This window comes from Sparus aurata, chromosome 14, assembly GCF_900880675.1.
Source record: "Sparus aurata chromosome 14, fSpaAur1.1, whole genome shotgun sequence".
In the NCBI taxonomy this organism is placed as follows: domain Eukaryota; kingdom Metazoa; phylum Chordata; class Actinopteri; order Spariformes; family Sparidae; genus Sparus; species Sparus aurata.
The window spans coordinates 21,338,244-21,361,418 of record NC_044200.1 but is presented as its reverse complement, the minus strand read 5'-3'; the positions used below and the strand labels follow the sequence as shown (position 1 = coordinate 21,361,418).

Here is a 23,175-nt window from a genome sequence, read left to right as displayed (position 1 = left end):
AGTTCAGAGTGATTCAAGGCTGTTGAGTTTGATTGATTGAAAAGATTGTATACACTCTACTGAGTGCCTATTGAGTTCCATTTGATTTTTAAGCTAGCGGAGGTTAGATGCCCCGGACTATGTGCTGAGACCCTATTTGTACTGTTGCTGAAGTTTGGTGCTGTTCTGAGCATTATTTGTGGCTTTTTGGTGGCGGTTTATATTTGGATCCATTTACTGCAGTGTATTGTTGTCGTGCGGTCGTTTCTGAGGTTGATAAAACTCCGTAAATTAGCGGTCTGCTAACTTGATCTCTCGAGAGGGAGTCTAACACAGTTTCACGGTGTGTTAGACCATGGATTAAATTTACACCGGAATATCCCTTTAAGGATTAAATATTCCAAACTATTATCTCTTGATGTGACTTCTCTTTTAAATTCAGTGTACTTAACCTTTACGTGAGGTAATGAGACCTGGGATGTGTCGCACTGACCAAGAAAATTGGCCGATAGCCAGACGGAGTTATGTGTCCACTGATATCAATCTGATTTATCAAGCATCCCTAACAACTGTCACCTCTCGACCACAATGTAAAGCCTCAAAAAGAGTTGAATCAAAACCTCTGAAAAACACTGAGACCATCACTGGCTTCACAAACGTAGCATTTATTGAATGAACAATTGTGTTTCTACTTTGTTTTTGTCCATCCTCTGTATGTGAACACGACAGTACAACCCACGTGAAATCTTTAATATCATCTGAACAGAAACACAACGTGATTACTGACTCATGAGTCAAAGCGTTTGAGTAACACATTTGGATTAAAAGTGAAGTGCCGACATTCATTTTCATTAGCATTTATTGTCAGGGAATAAAACAGATACAGGAGCTGATGAAAGAAGAGGAATCTGACTGTTTATTTTCTCCATATATTTATACAAATAGAAGCACAAATGTTCGTAGACTCTGGACACGACGCTCCTGAGGTTTCGAAGAGCTAAAGTTAATGGAAACGAAGACCTGGCTCGTTTATCTGCGAAGAAAAAGGAAAAAAAAGTTAAGGACATCGAACATAAACAGCTAAACAAACTTAGTTTAACAAGCCGGAAACTGTGGAGATACTCTGGACACCTACAGGGCTTCTAGACTATCACATCAAAGAATATATATGGTGCTCACTTCACACCAAACTAGCCCAGAAGGGATCTAACAATACGGTCTGTCTCTACATTGTTACCTCCTCTGTTAAAACACGCCTCAGTTCCTGAGTTCAGCAGAGGGTGAGGAGGAGCAGATTAGGTCAGAGAGGAGAATTAGTCACCAGAGAATGTGACAGCACTTAGAAAAATTTAATAGACACGCTCGATTGAGAGGGAATCTTGAGAAATAAAGAGGAAGTCTTGGAAAAAAAAAAAAGGTCAGAAAAGGTAGCAGAGTGATGGAGGAATATAATGAGTCACCGAGGAGAATCTGAAAATGAAGGGAGGACGGGAGAAGACTTACAGCGCAGCAGCTCCGGAGATGATCTCAATGAGCTCCTTGGTGATGACGGCCTGTCTGGTACGGTTGAAGGTGAGGGTCAGCTTGTCAATCATCTCAGCTGGAGAGCGACAGAGAAACCGGTCAGAGTCACATGTTACACTTTATGTTGGAGGAGAAAAACCTGAGTGCACGACTCAAACTGAATCCCAACCAGATGTGGATGTTACAATCTGTACGCTACACGATCAATATGGCAAAAAATGTCCAACAATTTGAATAATAGATTGAAACGCTGAGCTCCAACTTTCACTGATTTTAGCTTCTCAAATTTGAGGTTCAGCTGCTTTTCTCCGATTCACACGGTTGTAAATTCAGCATATTTAGATTTTGGAGCTCAGTCTCAGTTTGTTTTTATGTTTTTCACAATTTTCTGACAACTATCCTTTTTTTTAATATATAAGCTATTAATCGCTGCATGTTTACAGGAACTAACTTACTCTGCAACAGTTGTCAATCATTTAATTTGTTTTGATTATAGAAATGTAAAGCCAAGCTACCAGAGCTTTCAATAATAAAAAAACCCACAATTATCATAATTCTTTTAAATGACAACTGATAAACAGAAGCTCGTCACACGGGAAGCTAAAATTCAGATAATGTTTGGAAATGTTGCCAAATAAATGACAATAAAATCGAGAACCGCTTTTAACTCCACAAGAGAAAATCATTCCAACCCATCAGACAACAGAGTTGTAGGATAAATGCTCACGTATAAAGAGAAACTACGTATACGCTCATAAATATGTCAGGCAGAGTCTTACAGGCGTTCTTGCTGGCGCTGTCCATGGCAGTCATCCTGGCACTCTGCTCACTGGTGGTGGACTCCTTCATGGCGTAGTAGAGGATGTTGACCAGAGCGAACTCCTGGTAGTTCCTCAGCACGTCAGCATCGATGTCATCATAGATGCCCATGCTCTCTGCACACGAAACACATATATTCAGTACATTTCTGGATGGGACGCCTGAGGATGTGTAAAAGTTCTTTTGAGAGAGCCGACACTACCTGCGTTAGCAACCGTCTCGATGGAAAACAAAGGCTGCTGGTCCGTCTTGTATGAGATAACAGACCTGCGGCAAAGAAAGGGGAGATTAACCCTGATGAATCCTGTTTTAAAACAACTCCAGATAAAGAAAAACAAGTTGAACAAGTATCGTACCTGAATCTGTTGTAGATGACAGAGCCCTGGTCAAACTCGTATCCAGAGTTGAGGAGCTCGGTGGCGACGATCGAAGCGTCACCGAAGTTTGGCGGCTTACGGCCAACCTCCTTACAGTTCAGCATGATGTGCTTTCCATGAGTTCTGGAGGGGGAACAGTGGGTGTTACTGGTATACAGCTCATTTTAAAAGACTGCCCGTCAGATTTAAGAAATACTTTTTCAGACCAAAGAACTAATTAATCTGGGAAACTATCAGCAGATTAATCGACAGTGGAAAATAATCATTGGTTGCTGGCAAAGTTACGTAATATGAGTAACTTGAGCGTAAGAGATGATTAATAAAAATGTCAATAACTACTATGCATGTGATATTTACCTGCAATGACAACAGGGAAACTAAAATCTGATTAGCAGTTAATTAATCTGAACCCCCTCAAACTTTAAAAACACAAAATAACATCTTAATATCATCCGATAACTGCCACTACTAAACAGAGAAATCAACTTAACAGCTGCTGGGTAAACAACAACAACAACAACACTGGGCCTGATTCATGTCGTTCATGTCCATGTCTGTTTCTGATCCTACCTGTGCAGCAGGCCTCTCAGCTTGTCTCCCACGTTGACCACCATGACCTCATTGCCAGCACTGGTCAGGCTGGCGATCTTGCTCTTGATGCTCTTGGCCACACCGGAGTGGATGGCGCCACAGAGACCACGATCAGAGGTCACGCCGATGATCAGATGCTTGGCGACCTTCTCCTCCGGGGCTTTGATCTCAGCCTTCTCGTACAAGGCTGGAGGGAGCAGAGAGGAAACGGGGGGGGAAATCTCAGTCCAGAGTCAAATTAATGTCAACACTTGACTCAGACAAAGTGAGAGACAATATGGAGGCACATACCGAGAGCACCGGAGCCATAGACTCTGGCTGGCTTCAGCTGCCTCTCAGCACGAGCATACTTGGCAGCGGCCACCATTTTCATGGACTTGGTAATTTTCTGGATGTTCTTGATGGACTTCAACCGGATGGTGACTGAAGAGAAGAGAGGAGAGTATATTACTCAGTCTGACAGCAAGTATGGATTAAACAATCAATTTGGGAGATGTACAGTAAATATGGTATATGCTACAAGCACACTTAACTACATTCACATATCTGGCAACATGATTATCCTTTATTAAACCGGCAACCAGGCAAACTTTGAACCCAAACAACCTTTTGTGAATCACTAGGATAGGCTTATTTCTGTCTGACTGAAAGAAAATGAAAATATTTTGATACGCAATTAATCATTTCTGTACAGATACGTCAAACATCTGCTGGTTGCAGCTTATTAAATGTAAGAATTTGCTGTTTTATTCGCTTTGTCAGTTATGTGAGAAGCATTTCTGCACGATTTTCTAACATGTTATACATCATTTATCTGTTAAGAGTGAAAAATAATCAGCTGCACATAATTAATCAATATTGATAATAATAGTTGGTTGCATGCTCCTTTAACTTCCACCAAAACAGACTGCAATGGGTAACTTCTAGTCAAGATCATGTTATTGTAAACTAGTAATAATCAGCTTGCGTTTAAATCTTTGCAGAGGATTAATCAAAGACACTAAAGCCATGTTTTGCAGCTTGTGTCTTACAAACCAAACATGGCAACCCCTCTGAAAGACATCGAGTCTGACATTTCTCTCAACATGTGCCAGATTTCTGCAGAGACAGTTCAGATTTTGCTTCTGGGGTGTTACCAGTGTGGGGTTATAGTCTGTAACATGCTGTTGTGCTCTTCTCTTCACATATTGTGAGGGGAGTATAGAAAAGTACTTACTGTCCTTCAAGGTTGCCATGTTCCTGACCTGCCCACTGTGAACAGAATATAGTGCATGTTAGCTTTTAGCTGCAAGCATTACCAACATGTAACAGCATTATAAACAAAGTCTGACATTAACAGTACGAGCTGACGTCATATTAGGATGAACTCTGTTGAATTGAACTTGAGCTTATCATTTTGTTGCTTGCTAGCTAGCTGTGCAAGCGCGCTAGCATCCGTTAGCATAACTTAGTGCACAGAAAAAGCTCTGACAGTTAGCCCCTAGCTAAAGACATCGCTGTCACTGCTGTGTGTGTAGACAATGTAGAAGCATAATGTGCTCAGTCATTCATTAGTGAGATGTTTACTAGCTTCTCCCCACAATGTCAGGACGCTTCAGCAAGTAAATGTCAGCACAGCTAGCATTAGCTTGTAGCCGGCTGCCGAGCCATTCACACTGCAGCACACCGCTGTCATTCATTAGCCGCGGCCTCCACGTTAGCATGCCCTTGCATCCAATAACTGTGTGTATTACATACAAGAAGCTACACATTTCTTCACATTACATATACACATGAAGTACATATAGATGATGTGAAATATAAGATTGTTGTGAAAGTGTTAAGTATGTTTTAATTTACCATTGTGGGACGAACACCAACGCGCTGGTCCTGGCGAACATGATTACTCCTATGAAGGTCAGACACGCAGGACTGCGCAGGCGCAAGTTAAAGGCAAAATGGAAGAATTGCTGCCTTCACGGACTGGCGGAAATGTCGTAAAGCTGCCGTTCACACACGTCACCTACAACAAACATTACCCTTGAAGTGCTTTTTGTATTTTTTTTTAAACATGTTGAATTTGCCACTCTGAAGTCATTTAATATAAAACAATATGTTGCTTTTCTTTATGTAAAGTTGCTGTTTGGTTGACCAACCAAATGTTTAATTTTCCTCCAGACTTTAACTTCATAATCTCATGCAAATTTTTGCTTTTGCGTATTCATATTCAGAGTTTGATAGTCTTTCAACATTCAAATATCAGCGTCATTCATGAGAAATCTGTAGCAACATCTGACTGCCAGATTTTTATTGCATGAGGGAAATGTCACTGTCACAGTGGCAATTCATATAAAATCACAAAGAAATCACACGAGCACACAATATAAAGCCTATTGAATCATTTCTGCATCATTAATCAATATACAATTATGACATAGGAGCCACAAACTGGGGCTGAGTACAGTCATTTTTAACAACTTCATAAATCATATCGATCATTGTGTAAAGTACAAGCAATACACGAGTCAGTGAACGCAGCTATAGTCATCGCGCGTTTTCAGCTTTCTCGCGAGGTTAAGACGTACAACACGCGGAAGCTGTTTACCTCGGCGGATGTTTGTGGATTAGCCGCTAACCGAGTGGACTTTTTTTCGCCATTTAAGTGTTAATTATCGATTAAAATCAGACATTTTATGTGTCTTGTAGTTCGCCAGGATGGGAAAAGCAGATTTTCTGTCCCCAAAGGCGATAGCCAACAGGATAAAATCCAAAGGGCTCCAGAAGTTGAGGTGGTATTGTCAGATGTGTCAGAAACAATGTCGAGATGAGGTGAGGCGTCCATTAAATCTGCGTTACTCGATGTGTTTGTTGTTGCTGTTGATGTTTTTGATCTTATTTGTGTTTTGTGTTTGTTCACAGAACGGCTTCAAATGTCACTGCATGTCAGAGTCCCACCAGAGGCAGCTGCTGCTGGCCTCAGAGGACCCGAACAAGTTCATGGACTATTTCTCAGAGTAAGTTCATTAGTGAAGAAGAAAGAAAAGCATGTTTGTGGTGTATTTTATGCTTCAGGGTTCACTCTTGTCTCCTTTTTCTCCCAGTGAGTTCAAAAATGAGTTCCTGGAGCTGCTCAGGAGACGTTTCGGTGAGTCCTGATTCTCTCACATCATCCAGATGTTTGTCCAACAACAGCAGCAGCAGCATCTGGAAACTAGTTTGATTCATGTGTTTCTTTGTTCTACCTGCAGGGACCAAACGTGTGCACAACAACATCGTCTACAATGAATACATCAGCGACAGAGAGCACGTCCACATGAACTCCACACAGTGGGAGACGCTCACCGACTTCACCAAGTGGCTCGGCAGAGAAGGTAAACTGAGACGGTCTGAATGTATACGGTGGTTTTCCTCCCTGAAATCTAGGGCTGGGTATCACCAGGTACCTCGCGATACGATACTATCACGATATTTTGCCACGATAATCCGATATGCCACGATACCGATAATATCACGATACAGCGATTCTGCGATAATCGGTATATTGCAAGAAATTTCATCCACGATACATCACGATATCTGTGTCGCTGAAGAAATTCAGAATTTATTGACTGCACTGAATCCATTTCACAGGAATGTCAAAACATTGTCAATCAATTTCACATGAATGACACAGTGACTCTTCTTAACACACACACACTGACTACAACTATCATTAAATATCGATATGTGTGGGTTTCAGAGCTGCTTAAACAATTTTTTAGAATTTTATTTGGTTGTATACCAATGTTTGAATAAAGATAAAGTTGTCCTCCGAAGAGGAATGGTGGTGGTGGGCCACCATTTTTACATTTTTAAATATCGATATTTGGCGCCAGTGTATCGATAACGTACCTCAAGACGAAATATTGCGATATATCGTAGTATCGATATTTTGGCACACCCCTACTGAAATCCATTCGGACATGTTTCCTACCCTTCACAAAGATGTGGAAATCTGAAGGGAACCTCTCTTATAAGACAAACATAAATGTGGTGGAGGAAGTAAAAAGCTGTGTAGAAAGTCACCGTAAACTGGCTCAATGGCAGTAACTCAAAAATGGATATGAACTTATTAATCGCTGGATGTTCCTGCCAGGTTTCTGTAAGGTCGACGAGACCCCTAAAGGCTGGTACGTCCAGTACATCGACCGCGACCCGGAGACCATCCGCCTCCAGGAGGAGCAGGCGAGGAGGAAGAAGGCGGACCTGGACGACGAGGAGAGGAGCGCCAAGTTCATCAACGAGCAGGTCCGAAGAGGCCGCGACGGGAAGGAGATCGAGGTGAGTGCCGACGGGACAGGATTCAGCTGTGAGTGTGTGAATAAAGATCACATTTATTTAATATTTTGTTCATCTGCAGGAAACTCCCGTCTTCACCGAGCTGAAACGAGAAAGCGAGGAAGAAAAAAGTATGTAAATAAAACGGCGAGATCTCAGACAAACACCAATATTTTCTGTTTTAAAGTGAAATCCAAATGTTTTTGGGATGTCATACTGAATATGTCATGTTAGATTTCATTCTCTATGCCTGTTTTTTGCAGTTGCTTTCAACCTGGGCGCCTCTGCATGTGTCGCCGGTCCGTCCAAACCCAGGTACAGAAGTCTGGGTGCAGGTTGCTGATTTTTCAGCCTGATTGTCAGGCAGGTGTTATTAAATTATTTTGTCTGACACTGTTGTTTTTGCTTCCCTGTAGTTCTGCTCTTGGTGCCAGCGCTCTCAAAGCAGCTGCAGCAGCAGCAGCGTCATCGTCCACCAAGAGGAAAGACGCCGGCTCCGACTCCCGCTCGGAGAAGAAGAAGAAATCTGCTCTGGAGGAGATCATGGAGGTAGAGAAGATGTATTTTCTCCTTTTCTGTCTGCGTTTATTTTATTATTATTCATTCCAGCTGATTTTTCTGAAAGTAACTGAATGTTTTTTTTCTTTTTCTTTTTTCTTCAGATGGAGGCGAGGAAGAAGAAGAAGCTGGACGCGGTCCGAACAGATTACTGGATGCAGCCAAACATCGTGATCAAAGTCGTCACCAAGAGACTCGGAGAGAAGTACCACAAGAAGAAGGGTGTTGTCATGGTAACGATGCTGAGCATCTATTTGTCGTGAGAGTGTGTTGATGTGAGAGACGTGTCGATAATAGCTGTGATTGTTTGTTGTCACAGGAGGTGCGAGACAAATACGCAGCGGTGGTGAAGATGATCGACTCAGGAGACAAACTGAAGCTGGACCAGAATCATGTGGAGACGGTCATACCTGCACCAGGTAAACCACAAAGATCGTTTGAAGGGATATTTCTTCATGCCGACCACCTTACATACACACTTAAAAACCCAAACTGTCCCAGGTTGCTGATCAACAACTGGAGGTTGGAACACCTCAATATCGGCTCCTCTTCATCTTGTTTCTAACCTCCTGCAGGTAAACGGGTTCTGATCCTGAACGGACCGTACAGAGATGTCGAGGCTGTGCTGGAGGGAATAGACGAAAAGAACTTCAGCGCTACACTCACACTCGAAACTGTGAGTATTTCTTGGGCTGTTCTCAAATCTGCCAAAAACTGTGCCGTCTGCGGTGTAAATTGAAAATTGTTTAAACTGTATGGATTTCAACATAACCTGGTGTTCACATTTATTTTACTGTTGATCTATTTTCTAAGTCAGATCTAAATTGTTTTCTCTCCTGTGTTTATGATTTGAGAGCTGGTGGGGAACAAAAGTTTGGCCAGCATAATCTTTCAAAGTACTTTACATTTTTATCCATTTGTGAAAAACAAAAAAATAAAAAAAAATAAAAAAACTCAGGAGGAAAAAAAAAAATTGAAAAGAATTCAGAAAAAAATTCTAATAATTCCCTGTGGAAAAAACTAATTCCCACGTCTTCACACAAGAACAATTGTCTTGGAAAAAAAAATCTTGTAAAAAATGAAAAAAAACTTTTTTCAGACTGTTTCACACATGAAATAAACACAATTTCAAAACGAAAACTTTCACCTGCCCAAACTTTTATTCAGGTTCAGACTTGAAAAAAATTATTCTCCTGAATTATTTTGTTGTTTCACTCAGTTTAAAATAAATTATTCTCCTAAATTTTCTGTTTTTCAAGAAAAAAAAAGTTCCCCTTATTTTCTTTTCTCACAGTGTAAACATTTGTTTTTAGCTCAGTTAAAAAAAAAAAATCTCCTGATTTATTTTTTCACACATTTATTTTTTTATTTTTTTTGCAGTTTAAAAAAGTATACTCAATTTTTCAGTTGTCACCCAGTTAAAAAAACAAATTCTCCTGATTTTTTTAAAAAAAATTTTATTTTTTCTCTTTTTTCAGGCGGCTATAAAAAAAATTCTCCTGAATGTTTGTAGTTTGTCACTCAGTTTAACAATATAATTCTCCTAATTGTTTTTTCCAAGTGGTTTTAAAAGAATTATTCTACATGATTAGTTTTTTAATGCAGTTTTTTAAAAAAAACATTCTGCGAAATTTTCTTTTTGATGTGGTTTAAAAACATAGTTATCATGATTTATTTTTCTCCATGCAAGTTTAAAAAGCTTTTCTCTTAGTATAGTTATTGTTTTTCTCGCAGTTTAAAAAAAATAAGTCAACTGCATTTTGTTTATGACGTGGTTTAAAAAATCTATTCCCTTTATCTTTTTCATTTTCACTACGTTTAGGAAAGATAGTTCTCCTGATTTTTTGTCTTCATACATTTAGAAAAAAATAATTCTCAGGTTGTTGTTTTTTCAGGCGATTTATTCTCTTGATTTTATGTTGATCCATGCAGTTTAAAAAAGTTATCCTCCTGATTCTGTCTTAAAGTCATCATGAAAGTGTTGTATTTCACTTTTACAAAGCTGCATGAACCCTTCATCTTTAAAGCTTCACCTTCTCTCATCTTCAGGGTTCACAGAAGGGGAAGAGGGTCGACATCGCCTATGAGGATTTCTCCAAACTGGCCTGAACCAACAACCTCCCCGTTTTAATCTCAGGGACTCTACTGTGTCAGAGTAACTTCCCTAAAAGTCACCTGTACATATACACACACATATCCCACAATGCATCACACAAATAATCACAGAGCAATTTGTTCAATTAGTTTTTTTATTTTGTATTGATTTTCAAGTGGATCTTTACACTGCTACAGATGTACATTTTTCTCCTAATAAATTCAACAAAAGTGACTCCTGGTGTTCTTCGGAAAACAATTAGGAAAGAAGGAAACATTTATCATTTTAAAAAGGAAATGTAGACACCAAAACGTCTTCATGTCGTCCCCTCTTTTCTTCTGGCTTCAGTTTTCCACTCGCTTTGTTTTCATTTTGCGTCTCAGCTCACTGACCCAGGGGATTTATAGCAGCACAGGGTACTCGAATGTGTCTCCGGCTGCTCAGAGCGTCGGGAGGAAGCTGTTGAGATTGGGGACGATGTAGTCGGTGTAGTGGCCGTCGATGAAGCCCTTCCCGCTGTTGTGTATGAACCAGCAGTCGACGTTTGAGCCGTGCGTCTTATCGGTCCTGTAGTCCTTCTGCCAGCCCCTAAAACACAAACACACGAGCTTTAATACGAATCTTTCAACGCTTCAGAAATCAGTTTTATACAAGTCATTTATATTCAGACGTACCTGGTGACGTGCAGCCTGTTGCCCTTCACCTCCATGGTGGCCTCTCGCTTCAGAGGGTCGACTCCTTCGTGGACGTCGGACACGCTCACGTCCGGCTCAGGATCTCTAGAAAACTGCCCTGAAGAATCACAAACACAAGACGTGTTCAGCTGCAAATGAACCAGCGCACGGTTCTGTTTGTAACTGAATGATTCAGTGTCGTCCTCATCCTGACACACGAAGCTACTAAACACCTTTTTCACTGTAGTGGTGAGTTTTTTTAAGGTTTTTCTTACTTCAACAAGGCTGCGTCTTAGATACCAATTAAATCTGCCAGAAACAAACATCTCAAAATATCCATTATTGGCAGAATTTTGGTACTTTTAAAAACGTGTTGAAACAGAAAATTTCTAGAAGTGTAATTTTGGCGTCGAGTGTGAGAAAAAAAAAGCTTGTTGGCAGTTTTGTGTGTTGCTTCAGGGGCTGGTTTCACAAAGATATTTGTACCACTTTGACAAAAAATATATATTTATGCATTAAAAGTTTTCTGGTTTTACTCTCCTGTGGCTTTGTACCTCTGGTATGGACAGTTTTGTGTACAATCACTGTTAATGTTCTGTAAAATAAATGAAAAAATTCTTCAACTAGAAGAAAATGTGTCTTATTCTTGATACTTCATTTTTCTCTGATGTTGAATTTGGAGTATTTAAAGTAAAAAAAAAAGTTTTCCAACAGTGAGTTATGATCGCAGAAGCTAATTTAACTTTGTCTGATGTATATTTTGATTGCAATTATAAGAGCCAGGATAATCTTTCAAAGTACATTTACATTTTTATATAAAAAAAAATCGTGTGGAAATGAGATATTAAAAAAAGAAAAAACTAAACTAAAAAAAAGAATCCCCTTGGAAAAATTTCCACTGTTTCACACATGAAAAAAAACATTGTGTTGGAAAAAAAAAAAGTTCTCGTATGGAAAGTGAAAAAATCCTGTGAAATAACTTATTTCTTTTCTTTTCCGTCAGTTTCACACATCAAAACAAAACTTCTCCGGAGTTGTTTTGTTTTTTCTCTGACAAAAAGAATAATTTTCCTGTTTTTTTCTTCTCTTGAAGTAGAAAATATTGTGCATGAAAGATTTTTTTTTATTTTAAAACACTTCTTGCAAAACACATCTGTCATGCGAAAACTTTCTTCAGTAAAAAAATTGTTCTCGTGTGTTTTCTCGTCAAACAAATGTAATTTTCTCTTTAAAAAAAAGGTCAGTTTTCCATGAAAAATCATGTGAAAAAACGTTGGAAAAACATCATTTTCACGTAAAAATCACTTTAAAAAATGTCACAGGAAAAATCCTGTGTAAAAACTATAGTGAATCGTGAAAAAACTTTTTTCTTTTGAGAAAAAAACATTTTTGTATGAAAAAACACGAGGCAACCATTTCTTTCAGGCAAAAACTTTGTGAAAAAGCAGAAACAAAGAAAATATTTCTCCAGATAAAAAAAGTCGTACCTATGAGTCCGTGGACCAGAGGGGAGTACTGGTTGTCGTTGGCGATGTAGATGCCGAGGAAGTCGACACTGACGGGGTTTTTCTTCCACACGCGGTGAAGCAGCACCATCACCTGGATATTATTATTTATCACGATGGAAACGTGGGAGTTCTTCACGATGGAGATCCTCACACTGAAACATGACGAACACGAGACAAAATCAGCCTGATGTTAAAGCAGCGAGGTTCAGACGGCGCGGTTAAAGGTGTGTTGGTTTTTACCCGTCCTGTATGATTTCCGTCGTGGCGCCCCAGGTGAAGGTGTGGTTGTTCCTGCCGTCCGTCATGGCGATGCTGTCAGTGCCGACGGTCACGCTGACTCCATCAGGCTGGTAGTAGACGGAGATGACGCCAAAGTAGGTGTTCAGTTTGTTTTTTTTCATCTTCTTAGAGCTGATCAGCTGACCGTTCACCACCAGACCTTTGGGACGAGAAAGTTGAGGGTCAACCAATCAAAAACCGAGGACTTCTGTCAGGGTTAGTGTTATATATACAGGTGTATTACCTGTTCCGCTGTCAGACACCAGGTTGAGAATGTGACCGGGTTTGGAGTCGATGTTGAAGCAGACGTTTGTGTCGCTTCTCCGCAGGTGGATGATGAAGTGAGGGTCGTTATCCACTGGGTGAGAAACACGGAGCTGGTTACACATCCATTTAATAAAAGTCAGCAGAAGTGTGTGTGTGTGTGTGTGTCTTACCTAAGTTGACCTGTTGAGGCAGGGCCCACTCCTCCGGACCCTTCGCCACCTGACTCGGGGGGGCCGTGGTGGTCATCTGGACCCAGGGTGGAGGCTGGTAGACCACAGGGACCGGAAGCAAACCAGAGGTCGCCGAGCCTCCTCCCATTCCTCCTCCTACGCACACATGAAGAAGATTTTTAACACAGTTTTACGAGGACGATCAATCATCAGTAAAAGAGCTCCTCTCCTGTCGGGCACCTGAGCAGCAGCCGTGCTTGGGGTCCTTCGGGGAGTCGGCCAGCAGCCTCTCTGTGGCGTCCTCGCTCTCCACCAGCAGAGCGGTCAGAGGAGTGACGAACTGGTGCTCGACAGCCAGCGCCATGATCCTCTGAGTTATCTTCCTCTTCTTGACAGCTGTTGGAGCCAGAGACCTGCAGAGAGCCACAGCACAGCAGTCAGACACTGACCAACAGGTGTTCACTGTCAGGAGACACAAGTCCTCCATGTTTGTATAAAAAACTAAATGTGTCCTGGTCGAGTTGATACTGGACTTATTCATTTGTATAGGACACTTCAAGCTAATTTATTTTAGGTGAAAACTTTCTTCAGGCAACATTTTTTTCTCCTGAAGAAACTTTTTTTCTCCTGAATTATTTTGGTATGAATCTAAATGAAAAAACACTTTACAAGAACATTTCTTCAGGCAAATTATGTTTTTTGATTTTAATTGAATCTAATTTAATTTTCCCCTGAAATTTAGTTTTTTCTCCTGAATTGTTTTCGACTGACACAAAATGAAAAAAAAAAAATAATAATAATTTTTGCCTGAATAAAGTTTTAGTCTGAAAGAAATGTTCTTGTAAAACGTTTTTGAAAATAATTCAGGAGAAAAAAATTTTTTTTCAAGAGAAAAAAAAAGTATGTTAGGTATATAAACATTTTCTGAGAGAATTTCTTTCAGAAGAAAACTTTCTTCAGGCAAAATTTATTTTCTCCTGAAAAAACGTTTTTGGGATGAAACCAAATTAAAGAATATTTCATGAGAACATTTCTTTCAGGCAAAAACTTTCCTCAGGAAAAATCTCTCTCCTGCAAAAATGTTTTTTTTAATTGACAAATTTGCTCAGACACCGAGCGAATACATTTTTTTTTTTTTCAGTAGAAAGTTTCTTATAAGGGAAGATTTCTTTCAGGTGAAAACTAAATCCGAATTTTTCTTTCCAGCGATTTTATTTTTCCTGCAAAAACAACGAACAAACAACAGATTTGGTTTTTTTCATGTGTGAAACCCAGAAAAAAAAGAAATGAAGGCAAACAAAACACTTTATTTGAGGAGAACACTAATTCAAGCAAAAAAAAGAGATTCAGGAGAAAATGTCTTTCAGAAGAAACAATTTTCTCCTGACAAACTTTTATTTTCATTCGGTTCAGACATTAAAAAAAGGCTCCCGAATATTTTTTTCAGACAACCAGACAAAAAATCTATCTTCACTTGCCCTTCAGGTCTTACATACTCAACAGGTCTCAGTCACGCAGCCTCTCACCTTTCAGAGATCAGCTGTTTGATGGTGATGTAGGCCCACATTTGTCTGGCGAAACCCGTGAACGAGTGCTGCTGCTTGGCCAGCTCGGTGTCCAGCTCTGCGGTGTCGGCGTCGGTCTCTAAGGTGATGTCCAGACGGGCCTGCAGGACGGGACGGGACAGAGGACACTGGTGGACTTCTGACTCATGTGATATTATATTTTCTTGTAAACGTGATTTGTTCATTTTACTCACGGCAGACGCGGTGGTGAGGCTGGTCAGGGTGTTGCTGTCCGACGGCAGCACCTTCCCGGCGACCACCAGCTCCGAGCCGTCAAAGTATTTGTCGAAGCGGTTCTGGGTGACGTCTGACACCGTGTCCTCCGGGAACTGTACGGTGATCCTCCTCAGCAGAGGAGAGGAGACCTGGCTGTAAAACGCCTGCAGGGGGACGGACGGGAGAATTTGGTAAAATACCTGGAATTCTTACACTTCAACTCTGACAGTTTTTTCTTTTCTTGCATCTTTTATCTCCACTTTTTAAAATTGCAAAATGCCTGATTATATTCCTGTGTTTATGAATTGAGCATTAGTGAAAAAAAAAAGTTTTGCCAGGATTATCTTTCCTTGAGTTGGGCAAAGAAAATGTGAAGAAAGAAAAAAAAATCATTTTTTTATTTTTATTTTTTTCACCAAATTTGTCGGAGGTTGAAAAACTATTTTTTGCCCCCTCAAAAAAATTATACGCGGAAAAAATTGTAACAAAAAAATCTGTGAAAAATTCCAAAGTTTTCCAAAACAAACACATTAAATAAACTTTCACCAAGAGAACAAAAAAGTTGCAATTGCAAAATGCCTGATTAAAATCCTGTGTTTATGAATTGAGACATGGTGGGAAAAATATTTTTTTCACCAAATTTTTGGGGAGTTTTAAAACTATTTTCTGCCTTCCCAAAAATTATACGGAGAAAAAATTGTAAAAAAATAAAAAAAAAAAAAAAAGAAAAAAAGAAGAAGAAAAAAAAGAAAACTTCCTACGTTTTGATTCAACTTTCACCAAGAGAACAAAGAAGTTTCACATTTTTGGTTGACTTTAGAGGAAAATAAGAAAAATCGGATGAAGAATAAAGTTTTCCCAGACGTCGTCGTACCCGTAGCTGGTCTGCAGCGTCGTGGTTGGCGTAGATCCTCTGAGCCACGCCCCTGTTCTCCATGGCGATGCGTTCCAGGAAGTCGTAGTCCACGTCGAAGCCGATGCCCAGCGAGAAGAGAGAGAACTCCTCCCTCATCACCCGCTTCACGTTCTTCTGGATGGTGCTGAGCTTGATCTCACCTGTGAAAATCAAACAGAACAAGCGTGTTAATAGTTGTGAAAAGAAGATGAATTTAGATTGTTCGACCAATCAGAAAGCTTCCTGCTGCTGAGTCAGACTGTCTTACCCACAGTGGGGTCTCCATCTGACACCAGGATGATCATGGAGACGGAGCGAGGGTCGATGAGCCCCTGATTGGACGCCCTCACCAGCATCTGGACTGCTCTCATCAGAGCCTCGTTGATGTTGGTACCTGAGGTCAAAGATCAGTCAAATAAAGCCGTTAACAACGAGTTCTCAGAGCGAACAAACATTTCTAGGAAGCGGTTTTCCTCACACCTCCGTTGGGTTTGATGTTCCGGATGTATTTCTTGGCGTCTGCGATCTGAATGGACGAGCCGGAGACCAGCTCCTCGCTCCAGCAGCGCACGTTGTGGTTGAAGTCGATGATGCTGAAGTGGTCGTCGATGGTCAGGTCGTCCAGGATGGCCTGCATGGCCTCCACCGTCTGTGAATTTTACGTATTTTTAGGGAATTTTTAACTGTTTTAATGCTACCTGAGATCTAAATAAAGACATTAAATGTTTGAGATTTAACTGGAAAAGTTTGTTGAACACTTTAAACGTTCTTCAGACTCCAGAAATGCTCCAGAAGTTCAGCTGTTATCAAAATCAAACACATTTAACCTGATATTAAAAATCCAATCTGTCTCCAAATACATTACCCAGATTATAAACTATCCCAACTTGTATTTTTAATGCATTCTTGTTCTCCTTCATTGAGATCAGACCTCTCTCCTCCAGAGCAAAACCTGTGCGTGAGTAATTAGAGATGGCGGCACATCAGCACCAGCCTCCCTTTAAAAAACACCGCGTTTTGTGAGTCATCACGTCAGGGGAAAACTCTATAACTCTGAAAAACTGTCGATGACAAATTCTCAATTATTTGTCCCCAACTGTTGATTCGGCATATGTAATGCACTAAATTACTTCTTTCTTAGAATAAAAATGTTCAACAAAAGTGGCGATTTGTTCCTCCGTTTCTAAATGACAGATCTTATGAACTTGAGCAGCGATGATCTCCATAACGAAGCAGCTGGTTTTATCACACAATCGACTACAAAACAATCAGCAGTTTGAGGTTTAAAAAACCATCTGCAGAGCGACCACACGGTGGCAGTGTTTTACTGAGGAGGGGTGGAGACGGAGCAGGACGGTTGGAGGGTCAAAGTGCGGTACAACAACTTGACTTCATCACTTACTTGCTTCATCTTGACCCCCCACATGGATCCACTGACGTCGATGACAAACACGATGTTTTTAGGAAGCGGTGAGAGGTTGGCGGGAGCGAAGAACTGGACAAAGTGTCCGTCAGACACCTGGAGGAAACAGTGGAAGACTTAAGCGATCATCACCTGTATGCAATGTTAAAGCAGTTAATTAAAGAGGTTTTTTGGACGAGTGTTTGTACCTGTAGTTCACCAGCATTGCTGTCCCGGGTCACATCGTACTGGACGGAGAAAACGCCGTCGATGGCACTTCCTGTACAGTTATCACACTTCCTCTGCTGCTGGAGGTTGGGCTTGAAGACAATATGAGCCTGTTGACACAGACGGAATCATCATTATTATTATTTTTATTATTATAGAGGTACGTTTCAGTATATTAAGAGCACAGTTTGTCATTTTTTTGTGTTAAAGTTTTAGATTTACGCTCCCTGACGTCCTTGAAGTTGAAGCAACAGGTGACCTAATGAAATGCACCTTGATAAATAAATATGGATTTTTCTTGGTTTGAACATTGATGAAAGCGTTTGAGAAAACTAAGTACACAACTTCACCAAATATAAAACAAAGGTCTGGTTATTTTTCAAACATTTCAGTGTCAGAAAATTCTTTATCGCGTTTATTACTTTCATTATGAGGAAAGTTTGGTCATGAAATTAAATGAGTTTTGATGGAAATAGCTCCATCAAGTGGTCATTTGTAACAAAGTTTAAATTTTGGTTGGCAAATAATTCCTGAATCTAGAAAAAAAATCATGTAAAAAATGTACTTAAAATCATTTCCCCCTCAATTTCTTATAGTTGAAGACAGATATTCATATATAATCTTATATTTATGATAAATAAAAGTAATAGTTTAATCTTATTTTTTTAGATCTGTCAGTCACATGACTGATTAAATGACTATATACAAGGAAACTGGAAACCTGGTGAAGTTTTGTTGTTGTTTGTTGTCATATTTCATACGTTGATGAGCAAAACTGTCATAACTCTGGAATTCACTGCATATTTACAACCAAATTTAAACAACAGATGCACTGAAACTCTGAATCATCTTGCAAAATTCAACATTATTGCACTTTATTCCAGCGCAGAGACTCAGACTCAGAGACCTCTGTGATAAATATATGTTGAAATTTAAATATCTACAACTAAGAGGTTGTGGGTGTGTCAGTTTTAAATTTCCATAAATAAATAGAGAGAAGTGTTCAGTCTTGGTGGAGTAACCGGAGCTCTGGGTGTTTTCCGGTCTCACCTTGTCTTTGGACGATGTAAGTTTGATCAGCTGTGTCAGCTCCTCTCCGAGGGTGTTTGTTGTTCGGACTGTGGAGATTCCTTTGGGCTCGTAGATGTACACGTCCACCTGGAGAGAGAGAGAGAGAGATCGGGTCAGGGACGACTGACAGAACACTAGGGGTGGGTATTGGCAAGAACCTCACGATACGATACGTATCACGATACTTTGGTCACGATACGATACGTATCACGTTATCACGATATAAATAAAGATTAAAACACAAGTACCTGTATACGTACACAGATGATATTGATCAGAGGACAAATTGAGTCAAAACTATTTAATTCAAAACAGCGGGCAGTAATATTCTCTTTGTCCAGCTCGTTGTTCTTGCTATCTCTCTTAACTTTGAAGCCAAAGTGCTTCCAAACGTCAACTTTAAATTTCGGAGGCGTTGTTAACTTGCCATCCATTTTGCAAAGACCTCAGCCACTCTCTCTACTACAGAAATACACCCGCCGCACAGCAGAGTCGCTCTTCGGCGCCACCTACCGGAGTGGAGGTACGGAAGTCGTACTGCATTCACAACGCGTCTAAACATGAATCTTTTTTTTTTTTTTTTAAATCGATCTTTGGAGTTGAAAAATCGATATTGTATTGGGCGGCAAATATCGCGATATATTGCCGTATCGATATTTTTACCCACCCCTACAGAACACATAGTGCAGAAGCAAACACAGCTCGTCGTGATGCTCTCACCTGGAACTGCGGCACCAGCCTCCCCGGCTGCAGGTACAGCGAGTGCTCGTAGACACCCAGCTTCCTGTGCATCATCTCCTGGTAGTGCAGCTCAAACTCGATGTTGCTGCCGGGAGGGACGTGGACATCTGTCTTAAAGGTCTCCATGTCCTGGGAGTTCGCCCTGTAAACAGAAATGCGTGAGTCTGTGTGAGTCTGTTGAGCTCTACTGAGGTTTATAACTCAGAGAGGCTGGACCGGTACCTGACGATGCCTGCTGCCTTGCCTCTGGCTCTGGCCTGGGCGTACAGGTTCCTGGCCACCGTCTTCTCCTTCACCGAGCCCATAAATGTGATGCCGTTCACATTCCTGCAACGAAATGGAAAATCAAACCTCTGGAAGATCTATGTAAGAGGCTGGACTGCGTCAAACTGGGCTCACATGGTGAAGTTTGTGATGAAGGCCCGTTTGGGGATCTGGACGTTGAAGCCGATGCTCTGGGCTTTGGAGCCCGAGTTGACCACCGAGCTCCTGACGGTGGTGTGGGCGAAGCGGGACGTGATCCGGCTCTCCACCTTGTAGCTCTTGACGGTGATGTCATCTCCACGGATGGCCTGCACAGAGAATGTCTTGTGATTTGACTCAAAACCAGCCCAGTGGTCTGAATGAAATGGTGGAAATGTACAATTTAGATATAATTTCTACAATCAAGATCACGTTTAGATTGAACCTTTGTAAGCTGACTGTAATGTCAGGAGTTGGACGGGGTGGCGGGGGCGTGCCAGCTGGGCAAGATGGCTGCCAAGCGAGAGACCACTGTTCGAAATGACTTCTAGACATTCGTATGCGTGAACCCCCCGGATATTTTTAATGAGAGACCCTGTTCAAGATGTGTAAAGTGAAAGTGAGACCATTTCCTACGTCTGATCTAAATTGTTTCTCTCTTGTCTTTATGACTTCAGCAAATTATCAGTTTAATCATTTTAAGTCCCTTATTTTTCTTCCACCAGTTAAAACAAGTGATGAGGAAAAAAAGTTAAAAAAAAAAGTTATGTTTGTTTCAGCAGTAAATTCTCTATTGGGGAAAAAAAAAATTCTCCTGAAAAAAAAAATATTTCACCCGAAATGTTTTTCTTCACTTGGTTTCCCAAAAATGTTTTTCATGAACGTTTTTTTACAGAAGGAAAAGAAAAAATGTCCTGTAAAAAAAGGGAAGTAGGAAAAAAATCTGAGGACACTGAGTTCAAAAACAAGTTTTGGCAGGAACTTCGTTTCTCACTTGGAAAAAAAATTCTCCTGTTTTTTTGGTTTTTTTCCCAAGAGAATTTTTTTTTTTTGGTCAAACCGAGTGGAACAATGTGTAGGATAATTATTTTTGTCTCATGAAAAACTGGGTGAAATAGTTTTAAAATAAAAATAAAATGGAGATGTGGTTTCTTACATGGAAAAAAAATCTTCACCTTAAAAATGTTTTTTTTTTTTTTCATTCAGTTTCATAAAAACTTTTTTTTTCCTGGAAAAAAAAAAAAAAAAAATCAGGGGAAATTTTTGTAAAATACAGTGAAATAAAAGTTTTGGCAGGAGATGAAAGATTTTTCATCCATGAAACTTTGCAGCAGGATCTTTTTTTATCTTTTAGAAGAAACAAACGATTTGGGCAGAATCCTTATTTTTGTGAAAAAAAAAATGTCAGGACAAAAACTTCTGAAAAAAAAGAAAAGAATTCTGAGAAACTTATTTTTTGTGAAGCAGAGTGACAAAAAAAAAAAAATAAAATAAAATAAAAATAAATTTCCCCTGATTTTTCTTTTTTGTGATAGAGTTCATCTCTCATCAAATGTAAAATCAGAAAGATCTCATCATAGTTTGAAATTCTAAAGACGAATATATACAGAGCAAGACAGACAAAAAAAAAATGGAGGCTGAACAAGAACAAAGTCAATAACCCGTCAGTCACGGGAATCTCTTCAAACAGCGGCGTATTGACCGTGAGATAAGGTTAAACTCTGTCACAGTGGAGAGGGCTCCAACAACAGGCGGAGGGTCGTACCTCAAAGTCTTCCTGCTCCTCGCTGGTCAATATCGCTCTCTGAAAAACACACACAAGTCATCAGCTTCACAGTCTTAATCAAGACTCTGACAGGAGAGAAGAGTATAAACCACAACGTGCTGTTATTAAGACTCAGGCGACACAGGACGACAATCAGGATGTTGATTTCTGAGTCAGTGCGGTGCATTCCACAGATCGATGAGTGTTGTGACATCAATGAGAAAAGCAAACCTGCAGTCTGTGCTCCATTTTAAACAGCTTGACATGAAGGTGAATAAGAAAAGACAGGAAGGTCTCACCTTGTGTCGCTCCCGGTGGTCCTGCACATGCGACTGGTGGCAGAGAAAATAAGATGCAAGTCACATTTAATGAGTCAGATGTGGATTCTGCAGTTTTTCCTCAATTCAAGAACAAGTTTTCTGTGTTTTTCTTGTTATGTAGGTCACATTTGGACGGACAACAGAGATTTAAAGGACTAAATAAACAACTTGTCAGCAGGAGAAAAGTTAATTTTCATAGGAGATTCAAGGGTCAAAGGTCAGCGCAGGAATTTCAAAGACTAAAACTTGAATTCTGCATTTCTGTCACTGAGTGTTTTTCATGTGAATTAAATCACATTTGGTCAAACTTCTCAGAAGTCACAAACATACTTCTAAATCAAACTTTACGATCGAGTAAAAACAGCCGAGCTGAGACTTAAATCCTTTAGTTTTTATGCAACATTAAAGGGCAGTCACGTAAGTTTTTCACTCTGTAGAAGACAAAAATGACTCTTCTGTGACACAAAGTTGAGTTTTTATGTGAGTTTTAAAAGCCAAGAAATAAATCCATGCACACAAAAAAGCTCTTAAATAATCTAAAGCACAATTCACAACTTTTGAGATGAAAAAACAAACTTTCTCTTTGAATCAAGTTGTTTTTAAATTTTACATCCGTACGATAAGTAAAATAAGGCCAACAGCAACCAATAAGAGCATTTACCTGTACCTTCTGGCTTTCTTTAATAGATTACACAGTATTTGATCCTACTTTGATTTAGGATCAATAAGAGTCCAAACAGCCTCCAACTCACCGCCTCGTCCTCCCATTCTCCGTCTATCACAAACTCGAAGCCGCGGCCCTGACGGAGGAGCACGAGCCCCAGAAGCAGCAGCAGCAGACGCCTCATGTTTCCAGGCCTGTGGGCTCAAACACACACACACACCCTCACACACACACACACATATACAAGAAATCACACGGCGCTGTGGGCGACAGAAGGTGCTTCTGCCGAGCTGAGAACTGAAGGTTAAAATCCACTGAACTGATCGACTCCGGCCCCCAGTCAATATTTGTTGTGTTTGATGTAACCCAGAAAGAAGAGGGACACTTTGAAACTTGACCTGTGGGGCCGGGTGAGGAGGAGCAGCTGACACATCTGACAGAGGATTGTTTCAACTCACTGACCGACATGTTGCACATTTAGACAAATATCAGAGTTTGTGATGTTGAGGCTGCAGCTTTTAAAAAAAGGCCACATATCATTAAAATACACAGAGATAAACATTTAGTGACACATATCCTCAGAAATGCTGCAGTGTGCCAAAGTGTCCACAAGGTGGCAGCAGAGTGAAGCTTTCATGACTCCTCAGTCACACTGTGATGCTGAAAATAAGAGTTTTTCACTGTCAGGTAGATTTGACTAAATGTTTACAGTTAAAATGTGGCTTTGTTTTACACTTTAACTGTAAAAAACACAAATCACATGTAAAGTCTGAAAAAAGAACAAATATATTATCCATTTATGTAAAAAATAATACATTAATATTCACTTTTTTTCATCATTTGTGTCATTTAAACATATATTTTCACTTTGTAACCACACTGACATGAAGAGATGACACAGAATTATGTTTTCATTTGGTATCGTCTT

General features: G+C 40.2%; 3 protein-coding genes across 8 annotated transcripts; 1 reads left to right on the top strand and 2 right to left on the bottom strand.

Annotated features, from left to right (window-relative positions):
* Nucleotides 1-624: 624 nt before the first annotated feature.
* Nucleotides 625-5,253, bottom strand: atp5f1c (ATP synthase F1 subunit gamma). Of its 6 annotated transcripts, XR_003986816.1 has the most exons (11): nucleotides 5,130-5,253; nucleotides 4,507-4,541; nucleotides 3,582-3,713; nucleotides 3,270-3,477; nucleotides 2,679-2,822; nucleotides 2,525-2,589; nucleotides 2,283-2,438; nucleotides 1,483-1,579; nucleotides 1,217-1,243; nucleotides 809-1,012; nucleotides 625-774 (listed from the first exon to the last, which is right to left on the bottom strand). XR_003986816.1 is itself a non-coding variant. In XM_030440705.1 (10 exons), exons 1-9 carry the CDS (start codon nucleotides 5,168-5,170, stop codon nucleotides 1,237-1,239), a joined length of 885 nt encoding a protein of 294 aa, XP_030296565.1. In that variant the 5' UTR covers nucleotides 5,171-5,253; the 3' UTR covers nucleotides 625-1,012; nucleotides 1,217-1,236. The 6 variants fall into 6 exon arrangements, 4 of the variants coding, with proteins under 4 accessions (XP_030296565.1, XP_030296567.1, XP_030296568.1 ...); XR_003986817.1 differs by lacking the exon at nucleotides 1,217-1,243; XM_030440705.1 differs by having other exon boundaries at nucleotides 625-1,012.
* A 579-nt stretch (nucleotides 5,254-5,832) lies between these two features.
* kin (Kin17 DNA and RNA binding protein) lies at nucleotides 5,833-10,473 on the top strand. Its single transcript, XM_030440258.1, has 12 exons — nucleotides 5,833-6,098; nucleotides 6,189-6,283; nucleotides 6,371-6,414; nucleotides 6,518-6,640; nucleotides 7,405-7,589; nucleotides 7,669-7,717; nucleotides 7,850-7,901; nucleotides 8,003-8,135; nucleotides 8,249-8,377; nucleotides 8,464-8,563; nucleotides 8,720-8,820; nucleotides 10,194-10,473. Exons 1-12 carry the CDS (start codon nucleotides 5,985-5,987, stop codon nucleotides 10,251-10,253), a joined length of 1,185 nt encoding a protein of 394 aa, XP_030296118.1. The 5' UTR covers nucleotides 5,833-5,984; the 3' UTR covers nucleotides 10,254-10,473.
* On the bottom strand, nucleotides 10,380-22,560 carry itih2 (inter-alpha-trypsin inhibitor heavy chain 2). The gene is made up of 21 exons (XM_030440257.1): nucleotides 22,336-22,560; nucleotides 21,563-21,595; nucleotides 21,264-21,302; nucleotides 19,655-19,827; nucleotides 19,478-19,582; nucleotides 19,235-19,397; nucleotides 18,494-18,601; nucleotides 17,425-17,553; nucleotides 17,216-17,332; nucleotides 16,294-16,462; nucleotides 16,082-16,207; nucleotides 15,793-15,974; nucleotides 14,897-15,082; nucleotides 14,664-14,803; nucleotides 13,378-13,550; nucleotides 13,138-13,293; nucleotides 12,945-13,058; nucleotides 12,662-12,860; nucleotides 12,401-12,573; nucleotides 10,914-11,031; nucleotides 10,380-10,827 (listed from the first exon to the last, which is right to left on the bottom strand). The coding sequence occupies exons 1-21, from the start codon at nucleotides 22,429-22,431 to the stop codon at nucleotides 10,680-10,682; spliced, it is 2,847 nt and encodes a 948-aa protein (XP_030296117.1). The 5' UTR covers nucleotides 22,432-22,560; the 3' UTR covers nucleotides 10,380-10,679.
* Nucleotides 22,561-23,175: the final 615 nt, after the last annotated feature.